Source organism: Empidonax traillii, unplaced genomic scaffold (genome assembly GCF_003031625.1).
Source record: "Empidonax traillii isolate 1590-97213 ecotype Southwest subspecies unplaced genomic scaffold, ASM303162v1 scaffold1:size7828297, whole genome shotgun sequence".
NCBI lineage: Eukaryota > Metazoa > Chordata > Aves > Passeriformes > Tyrannidae > Empidonax > Empidonax traillii.
The window spans coordinates 5,802,172-5,819,376 of NW_020955194.1; the positions used below are offsets into that span (position 1 = coordinate 5,802,172).

The 17,205-nt window shown below is 36.5% G+C and overlaps 1 protein-coding gene across 10 annotated transcripts in view; it reads left to right on the top strand.

Moving 5' to 3' along the window:
• Positions 1-17,205, top strand: part of DMD (dystrophin) — a 996,724-nt gene that overhangs the window by 787,891 nt on the left and 191,628 nt on the right. For all 10 annotated transcript variants that reach the window (XM_027888128.1, XM_027889056.1, XM_027888040.1 and 7 more), the window contains one exon: positions 16,654-16,826. In XM_027888128.1, the coding sequence (XP_027743929.1) occupies positions 16,654-16,826 (173 nt within the window). The remainder of the gene's footprint in view (positions 1-16,653; positions 16,827-17,205) is intronic.

Below are 17,205 nucleotides of genomic sequence, written 5' to 3' on the forward strand. Positions count from 1 at the left end.
TTTTTGCCTTTCTCTCTCTTTCTCTCTTGTCCACTTTTACTGGTGTGCTGAGCTGTGGATTATAATGTCCAAAGGAGTCCATTTGGCTGTTTCAGTGTTATGTTTTATGTCTTTCTTAATGCTAAACTATTGTTTTTCTTCTTTATTATTGTAGACATAGTAGACACCCACTACAACATTTTTGTTTTCCATCCCCCTAATCCTCACCCAGGGGCTGTCCAGCAATCATCACTACCTGTTTGGGCTGTGCAATCAAACCTATCCCTTATGTACAGTGTGACATCTCCACCTGTCCATCCTTCCTGAGCAACCTGTAGTTCTCCACCCTAGAACTCCAATCATGGGACTTAAGCTTAGTGGAAAAGAGCACAAGACAGTGGTTCCAAGAACGAATGAGCTCTGCCTCTTTCAGAACCTAGGCTTGAAGACTGGTTAACGTAGAAATTATTTTCTCTCTTAGTTATGCTTCCTTAGGAAATCACTGGAAAATCACTGAGCCAATAAACTTAAGGACATCTTCACAGCAACTTCTCAGGGACAAGAAAACAAACAAACAAACAAACAAACAAAACACTAAACCATTCCTATCTGTGCTTGAATCTTTCTGAAAGGAATTTTTTTGATGAGACAGAGATGGCCAAACTTCTCTTCATAAGCAGTTACTGTAAGGCATGCTGGTGAAATGGAAATGTTATGTATCTGATGTGACATCTTCAGTGGTGTTCGTTTTCTGTTTTTATAAATTCCAGAAAACCTTCTTCCTGACTAACAGATGCTGTGAGCCCAATGTGATGCTGGTCTCAATCATTAAATATTTTAAGTTCAGATCTGTTACTTCAGTAACTTCAGTGAACATTTACATATAAGGAGTGATTTTAACTGTTTTTCAATCACAGCTGAAAGAAGTCTCACTTGTGAAAGAAATCACTCTGTCTCTTGCTGTTTATTTTGTTTGTATAACATGAAAATTTGTAAAAATTAAGCAGTCCTACAGCACTCTTCAGATTTTTCTTTTTTCTGTCACAGATTATTATGAAAGGAAATGTGAACTCTGTTGCATCTCCAAGTTAGTCATTTATAAAATGTTCCTATCTCATTATGTATGGGATTTTCAAGTATAACTTTAAGTGAAACTTGGATATAAATGGTTTGTGGGTCGGAAGTACCCCAGATGAGTCAGTTAAAAAGAACTGAATATTAGACAGCTTTCTAGTAATTTTCCTTTTTCCTTTTTGGGTTGCATTTTGTGTTGTTTAAGTTTGTTTTTTTCTATGTCCTGGCAATCGACTAATAACTTCAGATAACTTCATTTAAGTGTGAGCTTGTAAAAAAAAAAAAAAAAAAGTTGTAGTAATTTTAATTACCTTTTTTTTTAATAAACAGGTTAATGACCCTAAGTTTTTTACATAGCATGTTACTGAGTCTTTGATTGGCTAACTGTCAGGATACTCTTTCAAGTTTACAGGAAGAAACTAAAAATAAAACACCTTAGGTTTATTCTAAGTCAAAATTAATTTCAAAAGTCAGTTTTTTTCATGAAACAAAGTTGCTGGGTTTTTAACACTCTTTGCTAGAAATAGTTCTAATACTGTAGCTGCAGCATTATGATTTCTGTATATATTTCCACATGACTTTTAGAGAATGCAGTCATATAAAAATGTTTACACTAATTTTAAATCCCTGAGAAATGGTGTTTAGACCAACTATACTCCTGAAATAAAGGCAACATGCAAAGTAAGATTACATAAAACAATACATGTACAGTAGGCTAAAGTTCTTATTGACCCTGTTTTGAGAGGACCTGCTATGGAATTTATAGAGGTCTATTTTCTGTTTTAAAGGAATCAGACCCAAAACTCTTCTGGGTTATCCAGGGATGAAAGAGATCACCTTGGTTTAAGCTGCATTGCCCTGCAGGAGGCCCAAAGGATGACTTGCACTGGTCCTGACGGTGTTCTCCTGCTATAATAGGCAGCCTACAGCTGTCACATCCAGGGAGAGCTCAGGTTTCAGAGTTTGTACTACAAAGGCAGAATAAGACATGTTGCAATAGGCAGAGTGCTGCATCTCTTCTAAAGCAAGCCTTTTGTGTAGGGGTGGGTGTCAGATTTAACCTGTGGGACTAGTATGAACATCAGAGAAAAGTTAGTGCATCCAGTTTCACTGTTCCTTCAAGGAACTCTCTTTTTGCTACACAAGCTTAACTTGACTGTTCAGTGCCCATCAAACATTTTCCTTCCTGCTTTTGTATCCTTTTGAGCAGACTCTTAATCCTTCTGATTTGATAGTTTTCACAACAAGGATTAAAGCACCACTGATTGATAGAAAGCTAATCCAGGGCAATGGTAACTTTTCTATCCCTGAATTTGGGATGCTGTCTTGAGGTCCTAGGGATCACCTGCTGTTGTTGGTAAATCAGTGCAGGCTGCATTTCAAAGCTCACATCCCATCTGCATAGAGCTTGGTGTTGAGCTGAACAGACTGTGTGCATCTGATTCTTGGAATTAACTGTGACAGCAAGATCATTTTGGCAGATGGTTGCTGTGGCATATGCATAGGTATATTTGAAGGATGATGGTGATATTCTATTTCCTGATGATCATACCTTTGCTTATGGAAGATACTTTAATTATGTTTGGTTTTTTTTAATTAAATATGCAAATATATAAATTGTAAACTCATTACTTGTTTTGTTTTTTTCTTTTTTAATTTCCTTTATTCTAAGATAAATTCTACATGCCAAGCATGTCCTTTGTCAAGTAAATTAATGCAAAAAGAGGAAATGTAGAAGGTTTGCTGTATTTCCTTTTTCATCACCTTCTGAATTTTCGTCCTACAGACTACTTTATTCCATTTTGTTTCTTATAAGGCTGCATTCCCTTGAGATATTGTTTAAGCAGCAACTCATGTCTGTCCTCACTTGCGTGTGCCCTTGGCAAACAGATGCAATTGCTGAGTAACAGGCATCAGAACTCTGTCAGTGTTTGGTTTTTAGGCTTTCAGTAAGATTGCAAAGGGAACACAAAGCTCCACTGGGAAACTGAGCATCAGTATTTCATTTAGTAGTACAGTTAGATTATGAAGAACTGCATGTGAAAGGGTATTTATTTCAAAAAATTCACTGATGTGGAAAGAGAATTGTGAGTTTTCTCTGTTATCAAGTCAAATGTATAGAAGCTGTTTGGAAGCGAAAGATAAATTCTCAGATTTTGAGTTCTAGATCAACTGATTTTTATTATTTTTTCATTGGGTTGGTCAGTCATGAAGTTTTCTCATGTTTAAAAGTGGAAAGTAGGCTTTTCACTGCTGTATGCAGTTAGAGTTTTCTACACTAGTGTTAATCAGGTGAATTTCAGTTTAACCCAACAGGCATCTCAGATAAAAACAGTGTATGTGAAAGGAAGTCGTAATCTTCATGAGACCTAGGACTGAATGAGTGCATGATGCAAGTGCACTTATATTACACTTACCTTGTTTCAGCCATAGCTTGCCTAATTTCATCCTTTAAATCCCTGGGATTTCTTATGTTCATCCATTGGGGTAAAACAGCATCCTAAAACTTCAAGAACTACTTCTGGAAAATAAATAATATTTTTACCCAGTCCTTCTCTCTCTCTCTGCCTCTTCCCTTACCTCTAGCATGGAATTCCTATTATCAGGACTTCATATGCTTCATATGTTACATACAATCACTAAAGGAATTTTTTTGCACCACTTTTAATAAGATAGGATAGGTATCATTTTTTTCAAAGATACAAAGCGTACCATATGTCTCTTGACAAAACACATCATGTCACTTTTCCTTTGTGCTTAGTTTTTCTGGGCTTAGAAGCCATACACAGTTCTTTTTAATTCCCCAATGAAAGCAATAGTGATACTTCAAAGAGGATTATAGAAAAAAAAAGAGATGTTATTTCTATAGGGAACACGTAACTTCTGGTTTTGTTTCTGTGAGCAAACTGTACTCCCTGTCACAAAGGTGGAAACTCTCCCTCCATGATCACTCACATACTACACAGTAAACCACATACACCTGTTATCTTTATTTCCTCACATTCTTTATTCACTTTTGTATGTACAAAAGTTTTTTGAATTGGTGGGTGTTAAAATTTGCAGAGTTTTCGACAAATCAGAACATGATATATTGCACTTGACAACTTCATGAAAACAGTAACTGCTGTGGATGTTGTAGAAAACATGAATATTCAATAAGAAGATGGTTTCAATTTGAGTTGTCGAAATAGTGTTTGTACCACAGAAGTCCTGAGTGCTCCTGCATGCCAGTTGTTGCAGCAAGGATGCGAAGGGGCCACAAACTCTGCTGAGGACTGGACAGTGATGGTGTTGATCTGCAAGAGGATAGGGCAGCAGCACCAGACTCCTGATCCCTGTTAGCAGGAATGTAGACGAATGGTCCAGAGAAGTGATTCTTCCTCTTAACTCTTCTGGATTGCTGCATTCAGTTTTGGGCTCCCCCATACAAGAAAGATGTGGACATACTAGAGGGAGTCCAGTGCAGGACCGCCAAGGTATACTTGGTAGCACATGTAACACACATGAGGAGAAGCTCTTAGAGCTGAATTTGCTCTGACTCAGGCAGAGATGGCTAATATATATATAATATATATATAATATATATTATATATATATAATATATATAATTTTATATATAATGCATATATATTTTATATTATATGTTTATGTAGAAATAGACGAAGGAAGCTACAGATTTGCTTTATGTAAAGAGGAGAAATAGTGGGCATGCAAAATAATTTTTTTTTCCAAAAATGATGCTTCTTTCTCTGAGCTTGATACAGATAGCTGTGAGAACTGATAGGTGTGTGTATTCTGTTTATGTCGCCAGGGTTTGGTAGCAGGGGTTACAGGGTGGCTTCTGTGAAGGTTGATTTAGATTGGATATAAAGATGAATTTTTTACAATGAGAGTGGTAAGAATAGGTTGCCCACTGGAACAGGTTGCCCACCGAGGTGTTGAACGCCCCATCCCTGGAAACATTCAGGGTGAGGCTTGAGAGGTCTCTGAGCAACCTTATCCAGTTCAAGATGCCCCTGCTCATTGCACAAGGGTCGGACTAGATGGTCTTCAAAGGTACCTTTTAACCCAAGCCATTCTATGATTCTGTGAAGGAATGAAAGGAAGATGGTTTAAGAGCGGCTTTTATTTCTCATTAACCTAATCTGATTTGATTGATCATAAATTAAACTAATTTCCCCAAGTCAAGTCTATTTTGCCAGTGACAGGAATTGGTGAGTGATCTTATCTTCACCTTTGAACCTTTCCCTCTATTTTCTCCCCCTGGCCAGCTGAGGAGTCAAGTGGTTGGCCTTGGTGAGCAGCTGGCATCCAGCCAGGGCCAACCTGCCACAGTGCACGTAAACAAAGTGCATTATCAGTGTTCCTCAGCACCTGGCTTTTTCAGCTTTGGGTGGTGTAACTTCTGTGGCTGGACTGCATGTTTGAGCAAAGTCTTCAGTTTCCTGAGATATTTAAGCCCGGGGTTTGAGTGCAATCATAAATTTTATGAATATGTGATACCCTGGCTTATTTTATTAGCTGTTTTCTGGAGAAGCATCTCTCAGCCCCATGTTTGTGTCACATTTAGTGTATCATTGAGACCAATGACAACAACATATCAAAACCTTCTGCATAAGAGAGTAATTTTGATGTGATTAGTATTGAAGTCAAGTACTTGCAGTGTCCTATGTCAGCAATTTATAAAGCATTTGATAAGTAATCTTGACTGAAGAGCTACAAAAGCAATTCCAGGGTATAAGCTTGGGTCTGGATGGCATACTTTGGAGTGACAGTAGAAGAGGCATATTTGATCTCTACAGAAACTTAAGTAGGAGAATATTGTTTTCTTGCAGTATTTAAGATCTGCCTGATATGCTGACTTACTGACAAGAGTGTACTCTGTCTTCTGGGAACAGATCCAAGCCCTGAGTTCTTTTTTAAGTTTTAAGAGTCTGATTTTAGAAAGGAAAGGTGGGGGATTTTTTAATCTTATAGATATTTTCTATATTATCTCCATTACTGTTTGCTCATCCGACTTACCTCTGTTCCTTCCTTAGTACAAAATAAACTTTAAGTTTAAAAGTATTCATTTCACTTTTCTTTGCTTTTTGGCTTTGGGTTGGTGTATTTTGAGATAGAAAACAAAAAAGATTATTATATCAATACATTTACATTTATTTCTGTAATGATGTCAACATTTGTCCCTCTGTCTGTGGTCTTTCATTAGCAGTGTAGTGATTATTTTGGGCAAAATTCAGGTAACCTTTAATTTCTTGCTCTAACAAGATATAAATAAGTCTTGAAAAGGCATAAATAATGGTTCCAGGTGGCAGTTTTGATGTGCAGATTTTGGAACTGACTTTCTTATCTAGATCTTAATGAAAACACTTACATGACTTCACCAATACAATATTGGAATTAAAATTATTTAATTTTTGTTATGATAATGGAATTATTCCTCTCTTACCAGAATGAAAGGAAGATAGAAGGAACAAGTGGGGTTTTTTTTTCAGTTGGTGAATTTGAGGAACTCAATTATCTGAATTAATTGATTTTTTAATGGCAAAGTGAAAAACATGAACAGAAGTTGATTTTCACCTCCAAATAACCTGTCTGTAAAAAAAAAATGTTAAGATTAAAAAACAAGTTTAGCTCATGTCAGAATTTGCTTGTGATTGCACTATTTTTTCGATGATATTTATCACTTTAACTCGAAACTGTTTTGCTGTGGGAGTACACGCATCTTGCTTGTAAATCCAAGAAAATAACAAATAATTATTTTCAGGATATGAATCTTATTCAAACACCCCTTGATACAGGCATCCTGTTCAATTTTGCTTTTGATTTCTGGCTGCAACAAAACATGGTTAGACTTTGCCACAGAGAGGCCGATCAATATGATAAGGTTGCTGTTTTGAAGGATTTTGTTTAAAGATGTATACCTTTTCCAGATTCTGAACATTTGCCAGTTACTTGCTTATTTCAAGACAGTCAACATGCATTATTATATCACCTAAAATAAGTAATGTAGAAGATACTTCTGGTTTGGTTCAGGTTGTTCAGAGGAACTTTAAGTTATAGAAATTCTTTGAGCTGAAAAATTAAGTGAATGAGTCTTTGTCAAATTCCTCACAAATGCGGTTCCTGAGTACAATATCACACTGAATGGTTAAACACCTCAGTGTGCAGAGTAACAATAACAAGTTAGGAGACCAGAAGTCATGCTATGCATTTTAATTTGTCTGTTTGAGTTTTGGATGTTGATGGGAGTGCGATACTGGTTTAGAAGTGGAAGCTCTAATGTTGTTGTTAGTGTTGATGTAAGCAGGCAGCTGAGGATTTTTGGGTTCAGAGGGTCAGGAGGGAAAGCCTGCCATGTAGCTCCAGGTTCCACTCAAAGCCTTGCTGTGGGCTGGAGTTGGTGGCAGCTCCTTCCTGCAGCCACCCTGACAGCTTTCATCTCTGTGTCAGCCCTTCTGGCAACAGCTGTTCAGGGCTCCCCAAGCCTCTGTGGTTCTGCCTGTTCCTGCTTTTAGAGAAGTGTCCATTTACACAGGAAGGTGCCATAGATGATAGCTTTGGCCTCTTGGCCTCTCACCAGTATCCAAACATGTGGCACCCTCATACTGAGCAGGCTTGAGGTTAGAACATCATCAGGAAGGTAAAACTAACTTTTCTCATGGCAGTCGGTGTTCATTTTTGATGAGTAAACTGGCCAGCTCCTGGTGAATTTTGTTTTTTTGGTGACAGGAACATCTGACATCAAATATTGAAATGATTTTGCTACTAGTTGACTGTCATGAAGCAGTTTTCTCTGGGGTAACTTCTCTTGACATCTCTTGCTTAAAACATAGAAAGTCAACAGATCCTGAGGCCATACTAGTGTGACCTGTATTCACACTGAAAATCATGATTAAGGCTACTTTTGCCCTTTATGGTGCTCAAGTTTCTGCCCTCCCTGAGCTTGCCTTAGGACAGCAGAAGCTCTAGAACTTTTGCAACACTTCCTCCTGCATAATGACAACAATCTTCATTAAGAACAGTTAATTGCAATAGATATTGCACACTGGTAGAGAGAAACACTTGAAACAGTATAAATTCCTAATTGAAATCTCATTATATATGGAACAATGCTAATTTCTAAAAGAAGTCCTAAAACCATTATAGTTATTTTTCTGCTCGAGCCAGTTTTAATAATGTGTAATGTATGAGGCCTCTACTTTCTGCTTTATGTTTTGTGTTATTCTTTTTTAATAAGATTTTATGGTTTTTTTCAATTAATTGAACATCATGTTATGAAACTGGTGTTTCATAATACCAATTATTTTTCTTCAGTCATCAACGACGTTAGCAACAACAACTTAGAGTGTCAGACTATTTTAAAAAGAAAAGATTATAGAATTTATTTGTGACAGAAGGAATTAGGATAGTACATAGAATCAAAACAATTTCTTTTAATTATAAAATGCCCTTATTTTTTATTTTAATAGGATTTGAAAGAGGATTGCATATGTTAATGTATTTGAGGAAGGATGCAAATATATATGAATCTCATAGGTGCTAAAATATGAAAGGCCTTACTGTTACATTTTGGTATATTATATAAATATACAGTCCTGTATGTACAAATAATTTTTCTTCTAGGAATAGCTATTTATGGTTAACAGATCTCAGGTATGTTTCACTTGGTTGGTGAAAGAGAAAAAGACTGTCCTTTCTTATTTTGTAATATTTCTTTTTTCTCCAGTCCTAGAAACGGTTGTGCAGCCTTTCTGGCTGCTTGTTGTAGAAGGAAATCAGTATTGATTTCAAGTATTGGAATGTCAGCAGAACTAATAGAGGTAAATGCTCTCTAGACTGTCCAGCAGGACTTTTAAGACCTTGCCCAAGTAACTAAGTGGAGGTAAATGTTCCTTCAGAGAAGAGCTGCTGTTCTTCCCACTGCTGCTGTTTGATCTCTGGAAAATGGGGAGAGGGAAAATTACACATACTGAAAGTAACAGCATAATTATTTTGCTGCAGAAAGATTGCCAAAAGATTGACAGGGTGAGTGTGCTGATGGAATGTGCAGGTGTAATGGGATTAGACATTCACTGAAGTGCCTGGGTCAGGACCGGCATATTTGTCAGGAGCAGACTACCTTCTAAAATCTAGAAAACTATCCTAGTTTGTAACAGGTCTTACAGTTTTGCTTTATGTGTATGATTCTATGCACATTTATGCTATTTCCCTCCTACTCACCCAACCCTCAAATACAGAGTTTTCAAAGGCAGATAGCTGAGCCCATTCTTAGACATCTCAGTAGAGGTGGCTGATTTCCTGACATACAGAACACTTGCAACTCCTACTTCAAAAATGTGTTTTGTTTGCTTTGTTGGATTTGTTTGCATGAGAGAGAGTACAGGCTATGTTATTAACATATCACACAGTTACACCATACAGTAAAAGTTCTTCATTACTGTGTCCATGAGGAATTTTTCTGCCTTAGTGTAACCTCAAACACACAATACTTCATTCTATTTAGGGTTTCCATCCTAGATATAGTGACAAGAAAAATAGACATGGTAAAAATAACAATTTCCATTAAAGTTACAAGTATCGGAAGAGTTTATATTTCTCTAATGGCAAGGATCAGATGCTAAGTGAAACTCTAAATGCAGAAAGATTTGTTTCTTTAAAGATTGGTTGGTTTCTTTATTTTATCTATGTATTCCCATTTTCATTACATCAGCAGTCACTCAGGGTTTTTGTCAGTCTTTACAAAACACATCCAAAAAATCCATAAACTCCAGAACACATGGAATTATGTAATAATTGAATACAAATTAATTGCTAGAGGTCTTAAAAAATTATTTTACTGTGATCAAGAGGGAAATATATGACCCTGTGCTAAGTCCTGTGAATGAGGATCTGCACACTAGAGACTTGAGTATGTGTTCAAATGGTTATATTAGTGCTTTTAAGAGTTACAATTCCATAGCTGATGTAGCTCAGTGTTAATGAAGCCCATGCCACGTTTGCAGAGTTACTGTCAGCGAGAGAAGGCTGCATCCTTAGAGGCACCCTGAAGTCTCTTGCAATCTGAATATAATCTAAATTGAAGGCCTGTTTTGCCTGTTTAGAAAGATAATATTTTCTGAAGACAGGGCCCAATTTGCTAAAGAAAGCTCTTTTTTGGTCTTCTTTTAGATGAAAGTAGCATTTGAATATGAAGTTTGGTCACATCTATATTCCAGGACTTGTGGAATTCTAAACCATAACAGTGATAAATGCAACTTACATGGATTGTTTTCTGCAGTGAAAAGTTATACTTCTGACTTCCACTCATCAACAGTGGATTCTCTCTTAGAGGACTAACTCTTACCCTTTTTTATCTTGAAAAATATGTTGAGAACCTAGAAATGCCTTAATTATATTCATAAGCTTATCTTTGCAATAGAAAAGACCTTTTTATCATTCTTTATAATCAAGTAATTAGCATGAAACTCAGAGATGTAATCATACCAGACTGGAATTGGGGTCATGCCATAGGCTGGCTGAATAGGAGGCTTCTTGGCATGATGATGTATAACCATTTCACAACAATGCTTTTAACTCAGTAACTCTGCCCTTTAATTATATTTTAAATCTCATTTGAGAAGTTTTCATCATTATGTAAATTGTTCAGTAAATGCTCTCATTCTAAGACTCAATAAAAGTTTTGCTTATGGACTAGAAGAGCAAATTACTTAAAAGCTTGATGGAGGAACTGGGAGCTTAGAAAAAGAAAAAAAAAAATAAAACCACTAAATCCAACAGCCAGTTCTTAGAAGAACTATGTCTTCTAAAAAAGTGAACTCCCTTGGGACCAGAAGTGTCTTGCAAACCAGCAGAAATACTTCACTGTTTTGTTCCATCATTATTCTAATTCACAGTATCTTCATTCTAGGACAAATGTTTTTTAGGAAGTATACATTTCTTTCTGTTCAAATGATTTGATGGCAACGCCTAGCTCACAAGGACAGACTGTCATAAAGCATAGTGCTAACTGACCTTCTACTGCCAGAAATGAAGAAATAGATCAAGTGCATCTTGCACTGAATCTATCACTCGTGTGCTTAAAATGCATTTGACTTGCCTTGCTGTAGCCATTAATTCAACATCTCCAGAACTGTAACACTCACAAAACTATTCGTCTCTCTAGCAGACAGAAAAATAATCTGTGATCCTGAAAGAGGTGCCATGTGCATGGATCTTTGTGCCTCCAAAGGCTGCTGGAGCCTGCCAGGGCATTGAAAAAAAAAGTCTCTTACTCTCTGAACCCTCACATAGAGTTTAATGCTTTAGGTAGAATCGGAAATTTAAAGGAGTTTAGACGTAATTAAATGAAAGCAAGTGGATGATTAATTTGAAATCCATATCTAAACTTTGCTAAGCTGTGCTGAACAGAGTTGCAAAATACAGTCAGTGACTCCATTTCCTACATCTGTAGAAACCATAAGCAGGTTACAAAAAAATCCAAACCAGAACTTTGAAGGGGAACCTTTTTTGATTAATCCAGCAGATCAACCCTGTTAGTAAGAATTTACTCAGTATGCTGAGCCCTGAGAGCTGCTCTATCACCTTCAAGACCATAGAACAGAGACCTGTTCTCTACAGATGTGCTTTGCTCAGTAATATTGTTGGAACAAAAAATAAACAAATCCCAAAACAAACAACCCCCTCCTCCCCCCTAATAAAAGCAGAAGGAGACCCATATGTTTTAGAAGTTTTGAAATCACCACAAAAGAATATAAAATTAAATTTTGTACTCACAGAAAGTTGTATTTCAAGGACCGGAAGGAAGGAAGGAGAGGGAGAAAAGAAGAAGAAAGAGGCAAGAAAGGAAAGGAAAAAAAGGAAAATAGAGATGGGAAGAAAGAAACAGGAAAAGAAAGGAAAGGAAGGGAGAAAAGAAGAGTGGAAAAAAAGAAAAGAAAGAGGAAGGGAAGAGAAAGAGGAGCAAAAGAAGTGAGGAAAGGAGGAAGGGAAAAGAAAAACTAAAGCAGAAGAAAGAAAAAGGGAAAAGAGGAACAAAGGCAAATGGGAAAAAGGGATTACAACATTCGAGTGTTCTGTAGAGTATAAGAGGTTTAAAAAGCACATACTGCTAATATAAGATATTTAAAATATTTAGTTGGTTTGGGTTTTTTTTTCAGAAATTGCTTATGGGAACTATTGTATGCTCTGTTAATATAAATATGAAGGGGATTATGAGTTAAACTCTAGAGGTGATATTTTTTTTGTTTTGAGTCATTTTATGATCACTTTTCTAGCTATTTCAGTATTTGCATTACAGAAACAGTATAGTACATCTGAGCTATGTTGTGTATAGCCACACAAATATTGATGCTGATGCTTTGCATACATATATGTAACTTTGCAGACTGACAATTCACTTATTTACTGTGAGATCTTTTTTTTTCCTCTGTGTAGCTTTTATTTAATGATGTCTATTATTTTGTGAGGCCCCCATACCTCAATTAATGTAATTTATTTAATTAGTAACTTTATACAGTATCTAGAAAATGTAAAATGCTTCACTGGAAAGGAAAAGCATAGTTCCAAGGATGCAACTGAGTTTGTAGAGGAGGATTTAACTACTTTAATTTCTTTAAATTATTACATAAATAATTTTTTTTCTACCTTGTATAAAAGATAAATGTTTTGTCAGCTGTGCTGCATTAATTTCCATGTTTTAGTATGACTCATCTATAGTCCGAGAAGTATAACTGACTCCTTCTTTCTAGGACTTCATTTTACTTCCAGACTAGCAATCCTTCTCTGATGTATTGCTGAAATAATGGCAGATTTCGACATGTTCTCATGTCCTTTATATGTCATGTCTGTGTGTTGCACATGGGACATGAATTATACTAACAATGACTAATTATTACTGCTGAAGTATCTCAAACAATATTGAATCCTAACAAGACTAGCTCTGCTATGTGGAAGCTGACAGAACTTTTAATGCATGAGATTTCCCTGTGACAGCCCTGCTGTGCTTAGCAGGGCACTGTGTAAAATAAAACTTGTGGAGCCACAAGTGAATTTCTTTTACCTACAAAAAGAATTAGGGCAGTGAGGATGTGGACTCCTATGGAGAAAGCTAGCAGTGGTTCCAAGGGGGACAGCTGAAATGGGCAAGTATTATGCTTGAATTGGGCAAAGATTTTGCTTCCTGGCAGTATTGGGTGTGCTGTCTTACAACATTAACATAGTTGTCTCCCCTTAAATCATGCAATGGTTTCAAGGGCTCAGGACAAAAGTGAAACAGCCAGAGCAAATTTCCCCACCCTGTCTTGTCCAAGAAGGTTGTTTCCCTCAAGACAAGTGTACTTCATCTTTTTATCATTCCAGATCTGTGTCTTAGTTCCAGATTTATTCTATATAGTAAAATAACGTAAATACACATTTTAAAAGAAACCTATAATAGCTATTCAGCTAAGTTTTTACAAACAAATATTATGGTATCTTTTATCATCTAACTTTATAATTCATCTTAATAAAGGAGGATTTTACTCTGAAATTCTTAGACAGATCTGTGCCTAATGGACTTGCAGTTCTTTCCAAGCAGTTCAGCTCACTCTAAGCAATAACTGGTGATCAAAAAGATGCTTTTTATTTGGTCTCAGCTTTTTTTAAGAGCAGATAGAAATCTTCTTCCACACAGCCTCAGTAATAACCACTACAGCAAAAATGCAGCACACAATCCAACTGTAACCCAGTAGAATTATACAAGGATTGAATTTTTTATCCTCTGCAGTCTCTCCATGTATTTGAACACACTGGAAAAGCTAAAAATGTAATAAATAATATATATTTAGTCTATGTGCTATACTTCTAGGTATGATGTGTAATCGCGGCACAGTTTTGCAAATAACTTGGCAATTTTTGAGGTTAAGTGGATCTTCCTGCTCTACCATTGCCAAGAAAAAGAATCTAGTACATATTGTACTTTTGAGACATGGAAATTATTTATTTCAGAAAATAAATAAAAGGTATATAGATCTTTTTCTTATATACTCTCTGCTTCTCTTGGGATGTGAAAGTGTCACAAAGAAAAGATCTAAAATGCATCAACCAAAATGGAGAAAATATCTTTGTTGTTTCCTTGCTTCTGTGTAGGCTTCCTGCATAGTTGGAATAAACTTCTTCTGGGAGCATTAGAAGTAGTGCAGTATACACAAGTAATTTGGAATAAGGAATACCAAGTCTTGAATACTAAGCTTTTGTCAAGAATACTCCGCTTTTCATGTTTGGTGCCTACTTAACTAACTGTCCAGATGTATTGTGATTCTATATAGTAATCTGAAATAAAAAGGGTATGGCTTATTTATTTCAGAATTTTGTATGTGTCAGGAAAAAACCACAAAATGTGTAAACTACAAGACACTTTTTCTAAAAACAATAAAAATCTGGAAAGACATTTTTTTTAAATTTTATCTTATAATATGCTATGAGTATATGTGTGATAAAACGCTAAGAGGGCATAGATTTGACAGCTTCCTACTGTGAATCATTACTGAACATGTTTCGTGGCACAAATTCTTTCAGAGCAGCTCTTTCCATCACCATCCTAAAAACTAAGGAGTTTGTGCAAGAGATAGTGCATGTAATTCTTTTACGCTTTCATTCTTTCTATTCAGAATAGATTTATCAGTTTTTAAATGTGGAAGGACCTTAGAAGTATACAGACTTAATTAAAAGTTAACTTTTTTACTGTGAACTTCATCCTTTCTTACATATTATTTTGGCTGTTTACAGAAGGATAGTAATATTTAACCCAGCTTAAATAAGATCTCCAAATGCATACATGGAGAGAAAGAAATTTAGTAATAGAGTATTCTTCAGTCAAGTAAACAAAAATAAAGAATCACAGATAAAAGCTGAAGCTAACAACATTCAGACTTTAAATGAAGTACAAATTTTCAAGTAAGGGCATTCATACAATTTATGTACCTTAATAACAGCATTTTTAAAAATGCCTATTTAACATCAATAAATAAATAAATAAAGTGTTTACAATTCATTTGGATTCTGTAGAGCTACTTCTGATGTATACCAAATTCATGCCTAACTACTTTACTGCTAGAGTGACCTTAGATAAGTAAAATAGTTGGATAAAAACTCTTGTACTGTACTGAAGACATTGCTAGCCCACCTTAAAATTTCCCCAAGTACTGTACTAGTCATTGCTGTGCAAAGAATAGGTATCCAGTTAAGGACATTTGGAACAGCAGTAGGTGAACAAGGACAATCTACTCGTGATTCAGTGCAGCTAACATTGCACTTAAAATATCAAATAAAACCAATTCAATTAGGAACACACCAAGTAGACAGATTGTGTGCTCCCCTCCTTCAAAGTCATTCTTCTACAGAAAATTGCAACAAATTTCCATTGTGGACTATCTGTGATGCTCAGTCAGTGCTGGATCTTGCTCTCAAATGCCATACATTGCTTGCTCTTTCACTCTTTGTCCCTAGCACTCCCATTTTGAGCAGCAAGAAAACCACCACCAGGAAACTTAGTGCCCAAGCATCCCAGGAGAAAATGCAGAGCTTTATTCACTAGATCATTTTCTTTGTGTCTTTGTGTGCTTCTTTGTTTGAAAGCAAAAGTACTTTTTGGCTAACGTGGCTGCATATGGGGTATGTGTGTGCTCACGCACATATGTGTTTAAATTACTATTATTATTATTTTTATTCTTTTTAATAAGCTTAATTCAACCACTGTTCCCTGCGAATGAATCTGACCTTGTGGAGCTGCAGCATGCAAACATCTTGGAGAAGGGCAGCCAACGTACAAAGGCTGCATTGAGTGTGTGGGCAGGCAGGAATGCTGGTACCAGGCAGCTCTCTAAAGAATGTTCTTTTGGCAGAAACAGCTGTGCTAAAAATGAGGGGGAAAAATGAATCCAAAATGTAGAGCTGGCCTGCAGTTATGGAGCGATAAGAAAAGTTGGCTGTTCAACATGAGCTGCCGGTTGCATATTCTGGGTCCTTGCTATTCTCAGACCCTCCTACAGCCGTGGCCCCAACCAGTGTTTTGGTACAGCACAAAGTGGCTGTTTATTGCTATTGACTTCTGAGGCCTGGGCTCCAAAATGCGTTCTGTCAACAGAATGTAAGTGAACTTGGCATTTTAAAGCTCAGCTGCTGCAGACACCCAGATTTCTTGGATATGCAGCAGGACCAGTGCTGCAGTCCCCAGCTGAAACTGAAAATGTTGCACAGGAAGACGTATCACGTGAAGGTCAGATTTACCTGAGGCCCTGGGGGTTTTGTGTTTGTTTGTTTTTCCCTCGTCAGCACATTAAATATATCTTGTCCTTCTTTTGTTGCCTGTCAAAGGCTACACTTTTAACTGTCTACATTTTGCTCAGTTTGCTCTGTATGGAAGAAGGGTCGCGTTCAGTGCGAAAGGCCTTCGTGTGAAAGGGAAACATGGCTGTGTGTACAGCACATGGTACTGCCATAAAAGCAGTAATCAAAACCTGTGCTCTATGTTGCACTGAGGATTTTTCCACTCTTTTGAAAAATTATAGTTTCTATGATTTTTTAAGAAATCACATGTGTTGTTTTCTCTTGCCTCCGCAGGAATTACAGGCAGAAATTGATGCTCACACTGACATCTTTCACAACCTGGATGAAAATGGGCAGAAAATCCTGAGGTCCCTTGAAGGCTCTGAAGATGCAACCCTGTTGCAGAGACGCCTGGATAACATGAACCTCAGATGGAGTGAACTTAGGAAGAAATCTCTAAACATTAGGTAGGACCTGAACATGAGCAAAAGCCTCCTGATGGTGTGTAAGACAGAATGCTGTATTTTGCAAGTAAAAACGTTTAGTTTTGTTTCTGATAGTACTATTTTTGTCTATTTTGAAATTGTGCTACTTTGAATGTTGGTTTAACTTTGTAAGAATTATTAGGTTTTGTGGTGTGAAAATGATAGTAGGGGATTAGGATTTGAGGCATATGATGAACTTTTGTAATTACAGAGGGAGACATTAGCATGGTTAAACAGTAACTGTACCCCATATAAATGTAGGCTTTTTCTAGAGCTGGATATGACTTATCAATGAGTCATGAAAATAAGTGATTAAATAACCAATATTTATGATAAACTTTATTTTGAAGGCTGCTATTTT